Genomic DNA, 12416 nt, shown 5'->3' on the forward strand with positions numbered 1-12416 from the left:
AGTAGCAAGTGGTGCCTGTGTGAAGGCACCTCCGACATGCAGGCCTGGAACCATCACACTTCGTCTTCCGCTCGCGACATGGTTCGCAAGCGTGACTGGTTCGAGCCCGTTCAGGTTTGTCCCATGCCGAGTTGCTTGGCCGTGAAATGGGCAACGAGGTACTTTTGGTGACACCGGCGGGAGACACGGTAGAAGGTGGAGACAGGCCACTGGTGGTATTGCCAGGCTTCATGGCTGAATTTTGCCGAGGCTCACAGGGGGGTTTCTCGGGGGAAGAGATCAAGGCATATGGGTATCAATATCTGGATGCAGCAATCTAGAGGTAGCGAAATGTCCAAGCCGACAGACCAGAATCGCGTTGTGGAGAGAGCCTTTGGCAGCGGCAGACGGGTGCGCTGATGTAGGAGCAAAGGGAGGAAGAAAGGAGCCAAGCTAGAAACTTCGGAAGAAGATGGTGAGGATATCAACGGGTAGATGTATCAAGCTGCAAGATGCGTGCGGCCGATCTCGTGGTACTAGGATATTCGGAGGAGGGAAAAAGGGTGGAGAGCGAGGCGAGTGGATTCGATGGCGGACTTGCGCAAGTGTGGTAGGGCAACGCGGTAGACGGAGTCCCCCAGAGCGTTTCCAAGGGGGGAAAAGAGGCGTTTGTTTAAGTGGTGAGAGAGAGACTAGCGAAGGGTGGAATGGCGAAATTTCTGCTGGTTTCTGTGATCAGGACGATTTCTGTCAGTCAGTCAGTCAGTCAGCGAGCGCAGTCAGGCAGGCAAATGGTCAAGTCACTCAGTCAGTCAAGCTGCGAAGCTGCGCAGCTGCGGAAAGACGGGTAGGTGTGATTCTAGGCGACCAAAGCATGGTCCCCAAGCAAATTATTGTCGTTGTACTGACGCCAGACGCCAATGGTTGGGAGGGTCAATGGTTTGCCAGTTGGAAAATTGTAACGGATCGTGTGGTGGGCCAACGGTGCTGGTCGGGACCCGGAAGGATGGAGCATGAGACCCAGAACAAGCCAACGCAATAGACCGTGTCTGGATTCCCGTACCTTGCTGGAACTGTTCAAGGGCCCAAGGAATCCATAGGCTCGACTAGAACGTCTGTTTTGGAGACAAGCGAGCAAATTCGTTAGATCAGGATTTTTTTTCGTTTTTTTGACGGGGCGCTGGTATTGTATTGTGGTCTTGGTAACTCGGTACTGATACTTGCAAAACGGCGATCTCGGACCGAGGACGTGCCAGAGCAAAAGGGTTCGGAGATGGCGGGGGGGCGATAGAGAGATTTGTGGGTGGATGCGCAAAAGACGGATAAGCTACGGAGAGAGACAGAAACGGGCAAGACAAAGAGCAGAGGGGAGGGAATAACGGTTTTGTGAGGGCTGAGTGGCTCTGTAGCATGACCTGTCGAGGGAGGGTGGGAGAGAAGGTGGGAACTGATGACTGGGGGCGAGAAAAGAGCCGTTGGTCCAAGATTCAGGGAGCAATTGGGGGAAAAGTCTCACGCGCGCATAAAAGAGGAATTGTAACGGCGAAAGACGGGGAACAGCCGTGGTTCTGGTTGGAAGTATGTGTTGTGCGCGTGTATTGTTACCTAGCAGAATAGGAGAAGGCCAGTCAAGAGGCGAAGAGGAGTGTGGGAAGGATTCCGAGAGAGGGTGCGGCGACGGACAGATCACTTACTCAAAAGAGCCTAGAGAAGCGAATGGAAAGGCGAAAGGAGGGAAAGGAAAACATGAAGAAAATGAGAAAATGCAAAAGGGTAGAAAGTTAAGGCAGCAGGCGTGTTATTGGTAGGAATAAACACAAACGTTTTTCATACCTTCGTGGACCTACCTATGTAGGCTGGTAATTAGTTCCCCACGTACCTACGTGTACGTACCGAGTAACTTGGGAGTACCTCAGGTGTATACCGAGTAATTAATGGCAGATAGAGTTGTTGCAACGGCTGGCGGCCCGGGATCCGCCATGACAGATTGTACCGAGTACTGGGGGGCATCAGTATATCAAATACCTATATACTTATTAGTAGTGAGTAGATAACTCGGGTGCACAGTCAGGTACCAAGTGGCGGGTACCTGTACCTAACAGACGCCCAAATGCCTAGTCACGTCAGTTCCTTCCCCCCCAAAGACATCTGCTCTAGGCCCCACGAGTACAAGGAGGGACAGTCCTTGGCGTCTCTCTGTTGCGATGCTAGTGCAGATCTAGTCAACATGCATCTCTTTCTCATCTGCGGCCATCCCCGGCACCCTCTACCTCGTACTTGTACTCGGTACTTGCTACACACTCCTCAGTCCACTTACTCTACTCGGTACTATACTCGTACTGTGCAGTCAATTCTCAATGCAAGACGATAAGATGCACCCTCCCTGCTCAAATAAGATCTGACTCCTCGCTGCCTCGTCCACGTCATCCTCGTCCTCGTCGCCACCACCACCACCACCGCCACCACTGCCACTGAACATCAAGTCATCATCTCATCTCTCTCCGAACATCCGACGCGGTATGTCCATCCTCCACCTAAGCGGTTTGTACCTTCGACTCCTACGACTCACTGTGTACACACTGACTGCTCCCAGGAATACACGCGTTAGCACTACCACATCGGCCTGGCCCGCTGGCTATTGGCCTCCTCTTCCTCTCCATTCAACTCCACTACAAAATGTTCAGCCGGATATAGCTTCCACAAATTCCACAAATGCCCACAGTTCCTCCTCTTCCTCTGCTGCAGCCACCTCTTCTCTTCCCTCATCCAATCATGCTCGGCTGGAGATCGGGAAATTTATCCAATCTATGCTCCACACTTTTCTTCTGGGTTCGGACAACAACCCCAGCATCGGATTTAAAATCCCTCTTGCAGTCTCCACAGGCCTCCTCTTAGCTCTACGGATCCGTACACTCGGGTGCGTTTACTACAAGTACACCGTATTCCGAAATCGTGAGTTTCTTCGCAGGTTCCAAGTCTACCTACGGGCACACTTGCTCTCTCCGCTCTTGTGGCGTCGGGGCCTGCATGCACCTCGCCTCATTCCATCACGCGACTGTCTGACGCATGGCATGAACCGACGACGGTGCTAGCACGAACTTGGAAAACATCAGGTCGCCTACAACCACGCACAGCACCCCCCCTCAAATTGGGGTTGCTGAGTACCTACCGCTGAGTTCAAGAAATGTGTCAGAGTATCATTGTTTGACAAGCTCGATTGTGGCTCGTCCATCCTGACAAAAAAGAAACAGACAATTTGTCACCCTCCGCAGTCAGGGGCAGTCAGCGGAGCCTCTCGTCAAAAGGTACAACCTTATCCAACGAGTTTGAAGAGCTGGTTGCCTCGCAGATTCTCAAAAGCCTCGGTGATATCCACCTGCAGATACTTGTATCAGTTATGCCTGTCTAGAGAGACTGTCAGGATGCAATTCTCCCTCCTCAACAAACTGGGCATCCTATGAAATGCCATCTTGGCCCTTTTGGGGAATCTTCGTTGACTCCACCTGCTCAGAACTCGAGCTGAAACTCCCACTCCTGTGGCAGAGATGTCCTTCAAAGACAAGTAAAGCTTGGTCAAGGTTTGGAATCTTCACCAACACGACCCAAACGAAGTTAGAACCAGCGGTATGATGCAACGACCTTAACCTTCTCCTCGCCGCGACACGTGAAAACCCCAGTGGAAAAGGAATCCGGAAGCCAAAAACCACGGACAGCAAACACAACATCGAGCTTCATCGAAATTAAAAAGTCTAAAATACCGGTATGCATCTCCCCCTGCGTCTCAAACCGATTGCCATCTTCTCTCTTGTCCACCCCTTTATTGAATCTCATGTCTATCGCAAGGCCCAACTCCCGTCTCTTCCGCTAGATCTGTCTAAATGACACACTCATGACGTCGTCAAAGGTCGAAATCCGACAATAACAACATCGGGTACTTACTCCCGATGGCTTGCTGCTCTCGATTTGCATGTGGAGAGCTTTCAACAAAGTCAATGAGAGTTCCTGCACCCAACGAACCAACAAAACGCCAGATCGTGAGACAAACAAATACGCGCGTACAAACGCACACAGAGAAGCAGATTTTGCACCCTTCTTAGAAGAGGAAAAGGTCGCCCCAACATACTCTGCATGCGGTGTATGCGAAAACCACAGCACAAGCACAATCACAAGCACCCACGAAATCACCTGAAACGCCCACGCTGTGCAACACATCAACATCGCCCATGATTCCCTGGTTTCCCATCGCCCATCCCAAATCCCTCCAGGACACTCAGTCATTTTGTATTTGTCCTGCTTTCTCCCTTTGTCCTACCCAAATCCAGCGTCGTACGTGTTTCGAATGATGACCTCGGCCTCGTATTGCCAACGATTCCGTCGTCTTGATCACCGCTTGACACTCGCCTTTCTGACCGGTTCGACACCCTGCATAGCACCCAACTTCACTCGATCTAGGCTTACTCGAGGCGCCCTCCCGCGCGCCGGGGTAGGACCTGTCCCAGTAGTGTCCCACTCCTGGATCCGGCGCTGTATGTCCGGATCGCTTTCGTCTCCGATGAATGTCCAGGACTCCTCAATGTTGCCGCCTTCATCGAGGTCAATAGCGGTAAGCCCAGCTGCTCCTCCAGCTGCTGCGGCGGCGCCCCGTTGTTGGATCGCGGCGCGGGCCCTGACTAGCGATCGTGCGTATTCGAGGTCGCGGTAGATTGCTTGAATGGCGGTTTGCACGCCGTTCTCCTGCAGCACAACATTAGTACATCTCTTCACACACAAGTTCCGCTTCTTGTCCTCAAGAACAATACCAATTGACTCATCCAAGGTAAAAAAAAAAAAAAAAAAGGGAAATATCTCTCTCACCTTGCGAATCTGTTCTCCTAACAACCTCGCCTTCACAATCATCCGCTCGCTGTGCGTCGCCTCCCAAAGCGCCCTCGAGAACACGCTCACGTTGACCTTCTTCAAGCAGATACCCACGCCGAGATCCTCCACTCTCGATCCAAAAAAGAACTGATCCCCAAAGAACGGTTTCACCACCGTCGGAAGCCCCGCTCGGAGACTGGCGCCAGTGGTCCCCGCGCCGCCGTGATGGCACGCCGCATCAATCTGGCGGAACAACCAGTCGTGCGGCGCCGACTTGATCTGGAAAATGTCGGGGGGTAGCGGAACCTCAGTCTTGACAGCTTGCGGATCGCCGAGGCGGTCGGACCAGCCCTTGGAGAGGATGCAACGCACGTCGGCCTTGAGGACCGAGTCCACGACTGTCTTGGTGAGTGCAGCGGGATCAGAGACGACGATGCTTCCGAACCCAATATACACCAGCTTCTTCTTGTCGTCTCGAGCCTTTTTGATGAAATCGGTCAGTTCGCTAGGTGGCGTCCAGTCCGAGGCTTCGTCAAGAAACCAGTAGCCCGTCACTCTGACCCAGTCACTATAATCCAGAGGCGGTGCCACCACATGCGGGCTGAAATTGTACAAGAAGGGCACTTTGTTGGGCTGCATCTTGTCGAGATTGGTGCTCCTCAAGCCTAATTCCTTCTTGCGCCAGCGGTTGACTTGTCCCGCGATAGCCTTCCAGAACACATTATCGAACATGACGTATGAATAGTAGTTGTACGCTCCCCCTATTTTGTGTTCCGGAACGGCAAAGGCGTGCGGATATGCACGCGTGCGTGTCCACGGCATAGTGAATGCGCGAAAGTAAGGGATGCCCAGGGCTTCGGCGATATGGATACCCGCCATCGCTGAAGGTGATTCGATTAAAAGATCCGACTCTTGACATGCAGCCCAGGCTGAAGTCAGAAGTTCGTCGATCCATGTGCGGAACTTGGCCGAGGCTTCACGTAGAAACGAGTACGTGAACATGCCATTCTCAACACAGATGCGCATCAGCTCGGCCGGGTCACCATCTACAGGTCTGAAATCAATCCCATGCTTCTGGATCCAGGGGCCAAACTCAGCATGCGTAGCGATACGCGGCCGGTGGCCTTCTGCTAAGAGACCCTTGCACAAGGCAATATAAGGCTGCACGTCCCCTCTTGAGCCAATTGTGAGACACGTGATGCGAAGTGAATCACTAGGTTTCGACAGGTTGATGATGGAGGAGCGAGGGTCGTCGAACAGCACTGGCCCTGAGGGCTCTTCATCCTTGTGGCTATAGATAGCTTCAGCTGTATCAGGCAAGACCAGAGCATGATCACCAGTGGTGGAGGAACGACGGGCTTCTTGAAGCTTTCGATGCTCTTCTTTGGCGATTTCTGCGTCATCTTCATCTGCTTTTGGCAGGACGCCCGATTCAGCCATGTAGCGAGCTGTTTCTAGACTGTGCAGTAGCGTCACTGTGCAATCATCTCGATGTTCGGCGGAGCTGAATTCGAAGAATAATTCCTCGTGACCGCGAATCACCAAGACTAGACCGTGATAGCCGAACCGGAAGCCTTTCTCCTTGTCGACGTTCTCAATGTCTTTCAATGGAAGAACCAGCTTTGTCCGCGTCCCGGGTAGGAGACTTCGAAAGCAGAATTTTCGATTGCTGATGTATATCTTGCCATACAGGGGGAGCACGCGGTGCAGGAAACCGAAGTAAGTTGCTTGTAGTTTCTCAGTGACAGGCAATGCGAAATGTGCGCGAAAGCGATCGCCATGGCCGACGTTGGCTTCTTCATCTTCGGGATCGACGCCTCTGTCATCAGGGACGACACCCTCGTTTTCTCCATAGTGCTTCCTGCTCCCCGCCCACATACCCGATACTTTCTCCAGATATGACATAGACTCGGTGGCGAGAAGTTTTCTCATTGAACTGGACCGGCTTTTGAGATAGTCGGCGAAAGCTCCAGCTCGTTGTAGAGGGTAAGATCCGGCTTTCACAAGATCCTGCAGAGTGGGTGAGGAACTGTCCCTAACATAATTTTTGCCGGGTTCTAGTTCTGATGAGAGGTATTCATGTTGAACATTCCCCCGGCGGTCTGTGTGTGGCTCATGAGTGCCTCGGATCGGGACGGGAAACGTATCTCCTCGCTGTGGAGAGCTTGACAGGATTGTCCCCCCTTCTGATGATTTTCTCGTAGGTTCAGTAGATATAGATGCCAAAGTTTCCATTCGGTGAACGGCCGGCTGGTGAAAAACATCGCTCCTTGTCAAGATTTGGCTAGCGGACATTTGTGCTTCTGCGCGTGGCGACAAGGGCGCGGTAGACGAGTCTGTTTCCTTGTCGATAGATTGGACATATGAATCTTCAGAGTCGTGATGTCTCGCTAACGGTGATCGGGTCGTTCGCTTTGAGTTGCTCGCCTCGAGACGACTCGTACTTCCACTTCTGCGGCCTCTTTCGAAACTGGCACGACCGTATTCCCCCGTAAACTCGTTGCTAGAACGTGAAGGACTATTGCCGCGAGGAAACTCTCCGCTTATTCTCGGTGATAGTCTGCCATCATTTCCGACAGAGAATGGGATCAGAGTAGCTCTGACACTGTCTTTGAGAGGAGGGCTCGATTGAGCCCTTGGACTCCCAGCGACAACATCGGAAGAAGTCCGATGTGGGATTGGTCTAGGTCGGGGGCTGGACCAAGGCTCGACCTTTCTTGTCGGCGAAAGTACATCTTCCGACGTCCTCCTAGCTGGAGCCTCGGTGATCAGGCTTCCGAGGACATGGAGTGCATCTTGGCCAAAGCTGAAGAAGGAGAAGAAATACTGTAAGAGTCAGCATCGCGCAAAAACAAGAATTGATAGGATATGGGCCCTTACTTCGTCGATAGCGTAGGAATCCTCGCTTTCAATCACTCTGATCTTGACCGTCTCTGCGAATTCGACCACCGGGCTCTCCTCGAAATCAATGATGTTTTCCACTGGTAAGGAAATCTTGACGCTGTCACCATCGTTGTGAGAGCGGAAGATTGTCTTCTGAAGAGTCTGCACCCATTCCTTAGCGCTCGAAGTAGTGTCTGCTCGAAAGTGATATGTGCGATGGTCTGTCGTGACAGAGAAATCTTTGCAGTCCTTGGACTTGCCTTTGTCCTTGTCGGTGGAGAGATTAGCAGATATGCCATATCTGAGGTCGATATTTCCGGAAGGGAAATAGAGGTTTGAGGCATCGGAGTGGTAGGACAGTACATCCCCTTTGAGGGAAAACCAGTATCTTTTGTATTTGGAAGTCGTCCTGCCCTTCTTTGAAAGATATCCGGTTTTGACAACGGTGTGTGACTTCTTGGGCAGATAGGCATAGAAGCAAATGTGTTGCTTTGTGATGTAAAGATAGCCCTGTAGGAGCACGCTCTGCAACAGCCAACACGGATATTCTGCCACCACGGGCTCGGGCTCTTCAAACCCGAAGATTTCCATCAGCCGTGTCGCAAGAAGCGTCTGCGGCGTCGATTCGCCTCTGCTTCTAGACCTCAGGGCTGTAGGAGATGACAGCATAGGATCTTGACCTTCCGCACTCTCTTGAAACTGGGCCTCTGCAGTTATCAAGCGACTGAGAACAGGTGCATCTCGCGGATTACTCCTCGAAGACTCCGAGGTCACATCGCTTCCAGGACTTGGATCTTGTTGGGGCGTGCCCTCTTTCCTGCGGATCGATCGTCCTGTGAGACGTGGCAACGACTGGACTAATCGCTGACTTGAAAGACGCTTGCTCTTCTTGTCACTGCTACTTTTATCGTCCTTTGTTGCCACAGATTGTGTCTCTTTTGACCCTGTCTCTGAAGTAACCGGGAGGGATGCATCATCGGTGGCTGTCTGTGCTTGTTCCTCCGGGATCTCATCTTCACTATCGCTAGACTCGTCAAATCTCGTGTTGAAGTCGGTTCGCGACCCGGCGGCCGCGATCATGGAAAAGATCGATTGATTCATGTATTGGGCAGGCATATTTGAGCCTCGATTGGGGGCCGTCACGTCTTCTTGGGCATCGTCTCCCAGGCGCAGGCGAGACGGGATGTGTGATGAAGGGAGGCGATGAAGGTTTGTGTGTCGCGTGTGAAGTTTGCGGAGGCCGCTCTTCTTGGGGGGAGGAGATTCGAGGTTCGACATCTTGTTCGCTCGTTGAGATCTGGGACGCGCGGGTCAAGTTGACGAACGGCTTTGGATTCCTCAGTGTATGGCAGAAATGCCCTTCTCAAAGTGTCGGCAACGCGTGAGGCATTTGGGCCAAGTGCACACTGTCAGCGTCTCCAGTGAGAGAGCAACGAGTCGCTGAGGGTCACAAGTTCACTGTGCACACACACACAGTCTCTCACCTGACAGCGTGATGGGGTTGTTGATGGGAGGTAGCCCGATAGCCAGGACATCCGCTATGCGTCGAGGACATTATGGAAGCATCTCTACAGCACATAGATGCCGATGCAGAACAAAACAGTCGGGATATGATACCGCCGACGGTCTTCTCGTGCCAGTCAACAGTAGGAGAGGATGAAATGATTCAGGTATCTTTCTCTCTCTCGCTCTCTCTGTCTCTCTGCGTCTTTCTCGGTTCTGTGTTGCATGGGGGTGTGTGACTGAGCCTCGAGACCGTGTATCCGCTAGTTGGCCAGGGTCTGAATTATCGACCCAATCACAAGGCCTGGGGCTGCTTGATTACAACAAAGTTACAACAAAGCCCGCAGGCAGCATTAGGCGAGCTTCGGGCTCAACATTCCAGGCACCACATACGCAGAGAAGCAATCGTTGCAGCCTACCGCGATAGGCTCAGAAGTGCAGAAGAGCAGAAGAGCGATAATAGATATTACCAGCCTTGTCTATATACCGTCCATTCCAGCCTACGCGAGCCTGTTCTGCGTGTCTGTTTCCACCGTGTCTATTTTGAACGTCTAAGAAGTCTCGAGCATTTTGGCATTATTCCGAGCACTGGCAGCTGCCGTCACAGACACTGGTATATTCGTTAGCATCTTCTGTCCCAAGCGAGAAAGAGTCGAATGGTTAGAGAAGACTTACATCCTGCAGGCGAATCATCCCACGGCATGTACATCTCGACCAACTGCAGACAGGGAGCTTTCGAAAAGGTTTCGTCGTGAAACAAAGCATGGATGTCGTCCTTTGTCCTGACTTGGTATGTTTTGTAGCTGCCTTCTGTTGCTCCAAAGGCTGGGACCAGATCCTTGTATTTCCAGTTCTGGATGTCGTTGTAGCCGGCTTCCATACCGTGGATGAAGCGTTCAATGGTGTAACCGTTGTTGCAGACAATGAAGATGATTGGGTTGAGGTTATGCCGGATCATCGTGCTCACTTCCTGGCATGTAAGCTGGAAGCTGCCGTCGCCGGTGAAGAGAATTGTCCGACGGTTACCACCGAGCTCTTTGGCGGCCAATGCTACACCCTGACATGCGCCGGTCGCATAACCAATACTCCCCCATAGAATCTGGCTGATGTTCGTCACATTTGGAGGGAATCGAGTATCAAATATGCCATAGTTGGACGTTCCAGTCTCGGTGAGCACAACGTCGCCGTCACGCAGCCACTGTCCCAACCGCGGCCAGAACCAACGGTGCGTGATGGCAGTGTCGTTAGGATTTTCATCTTCGGGGATCTGTTTCTGTTGTAATGTAGGTCCAGGCTGAACGTCGAGCTTGGGTAGTCGGTCGATGAGTCTGCGGAGGACGCCTTTCATGCCAACCCCGGGGTACTCTGACCACCGCACTCGCATGTACGTACTGTGAAAGTCGATGGTTTTCAGTTGCGAGGTTCGGTAGGAGAATCCGGCCGTGTTGAAGTCGGACTTGACGCTGCCGATGGTCAGGAGCAAGTCTGCCCCTTCAACACGCTCCTGGACTCCAGGGTTGGACGCAGCTCCTGCATAGATACCGCCGAAGTTAGGCAAGGTTTCATCGACGGCGCCTTTGCCCATGGGCGCCACGAACACCGGTAGACCCGATTTCTCGATCAGCTCGTGGGTCTCGGGCAGCACGCGGTGACGAATGGCGCAGCTGTCAACCAGAATGACGGGGTTCTTGGCCGCGGTGAGATACTTCAGAATCACGTCGACCACGTACTCTTCCTTTTCTGGGTCATTCTTGTGCGGGCTCAGGTCCAGTTGGGTCTTGAGTCGTTGACCCTCAACCTTCCGTTTGACCATGTCTGTCGGGAGCGTCAGGTAAACGGGCCGACTGAGAAGATAGCACTCGCGCAACGCATTGTCGATTTGTGAGGCGATATCGCGATGGTCCTTCAATTTGGCGACGTTGACTGCCACATGGGCAGCCATCTCGGCGAAAACATTGAAGTTGCCGTTGCCCAGGGTATGATGCAGAAGCATGCCATTTTTCTGAGATATGGTACTAGGTGTCCCGACGATATGCACCACTGGCACGAACTCGGCGAAGCTGAAATGAACAAGTTAGTGAGTTGTATCAGAGACATCCATTCCGAGACCACGTGACTCGCCTTCCTGCGGTTGCATTGAGCAGAGACAGCTCCCCCACTCCAAAGGTGGTGATAATAGCTGATATCCCTTTCACTCGAGCATAGCCATCGGCGGCGTAGCCGGCGTTGAGCTCATTGCAGTTTCCCACCCATTGAAGACCGCAGCCCTCGAGATAATCCAGAGCCACCAGATTGAAATCACCCGGAAGTCCATGGACAGAGTCGATGCCCATCTGCTTCAGCCTAGTGAAGAGATAAGTAGCAACATCCACGGGCTCTCTCAGCATTTCGGTCAGATCGGCCATGATTGAGGACGAGCACACTACAAGAGGAGGGACACGGAGAAGAAGAAGAAAAAACAATTGAGAGACGGTGGACAGGAAACTACGTCCACAGAACTGGGGATGAGGTAGATTTTATAAGAAATTCACGAGATGCTCCGATCGCGTCGGGCATGATAAGCATTGAGGTCTGCAGCGGAAGGCCGGCAAGAATGTTGAGATGAACTTTACGGTCAACGAGAAGCAGATGTAACAGGGAAAAAGCTGGGATCATGATGCTTTGTGATGCAAGAGTGGTATGATGTGACGCGCAACATCAGCCCACCACGCCAGAGCAAAAGCTTGTGATAATTCGAACAAAGCATCTGGTGCATCCTTATGTGAGGCATTCTAAGCTGCCACGGCCGCCAGGGCTGTTGTGCAACCTGCTGGGGAGAAACGTGGCACTGCGTATAAATATTGCTGGCAGCTGGATTATCTGGGAGCAAAGCTTACTCGTACCTCCAAACCTAACAAGTACTGTGCCTACCTAGCACGCCGAGGCCCTTAGGCACGCCCACCATGCCCAGGTGGGTAACTCTAGGTAAAGAGGTCCCTATCAAGCGACCCCCCACTAGCCAGCGCCCAGTGTCCAGGTATTTGTTCATCGCGTTGGGGGCGGGAGCCAGTAGTTGGGCTCCGATGCCCTCGAGGCCTTTTCCCTCCAGCTACGCGCTTATTCCGCCACCTCCATTGGGCATACCAGCCGACAGCCTCATTAGCCCCGATCTAGCCTCTTCCGGCTTTGTAGGCTTGCCCAGGTCAGCCTTCTGG

General features: G+C 52.6%; 2 protein-coding genes across 2 annotated transcripts; both read right to left on the reverse strand.

Moving 5' to 3' along the window:
- Positions 1–4362: 4362 nt before the first annotated feature.
- On the reverse strand, positions 4363–8997 carry AYO20_01981 (hypothetical protein; the record flags this gene model as incomplete). The annotated part of the gene is made up of 3 exons (XM_022640287.1): positions 4363–4713; positions 4834–7662; positions 7717–8997. 3 exons carry the CDS (start codon positions 8995–8997, stop codon positions 4363–4365), a joined length of 4461 nt encoding a protein of 1486 aa, XP_022503787.1.
- A 776-nt stretch (positions 8998–9773) lies between these two features.
- Positions 9774–11627, reverse strand: AYO20_01982 (hypothetical protein; the record flags this gene model as incomplete). The annotated part of the gene is made up of 3 exons (XM_022640288.1): positions 9774–9832; positions 9898–11282; positions 11335–11627. The coding sequence occupies 3 exons, from the start codon at positions 11625–11627 to the stop codon at positions 9774–9776; spliced, it is 1737 nt and encodes a 578-aa protein (XP_022503788.1).
- Positions 11628–12416: the final 789 nt, after the last annotated feature.

This window comes from Fonsecaea nubica (assembly GCF_001646965.1).
Source record: "Fonsecaea nubica strain CBS 269.64 chromosome Unknown Scaff8, whole genome shotgun sequence".
NCBI lineage: Eukaryota > Fungi > Ascomycota > Eurotiomycetes > Chaetothyriales > Herpotrichiellaceae > Fonsecaea > Fonsecaea nubica.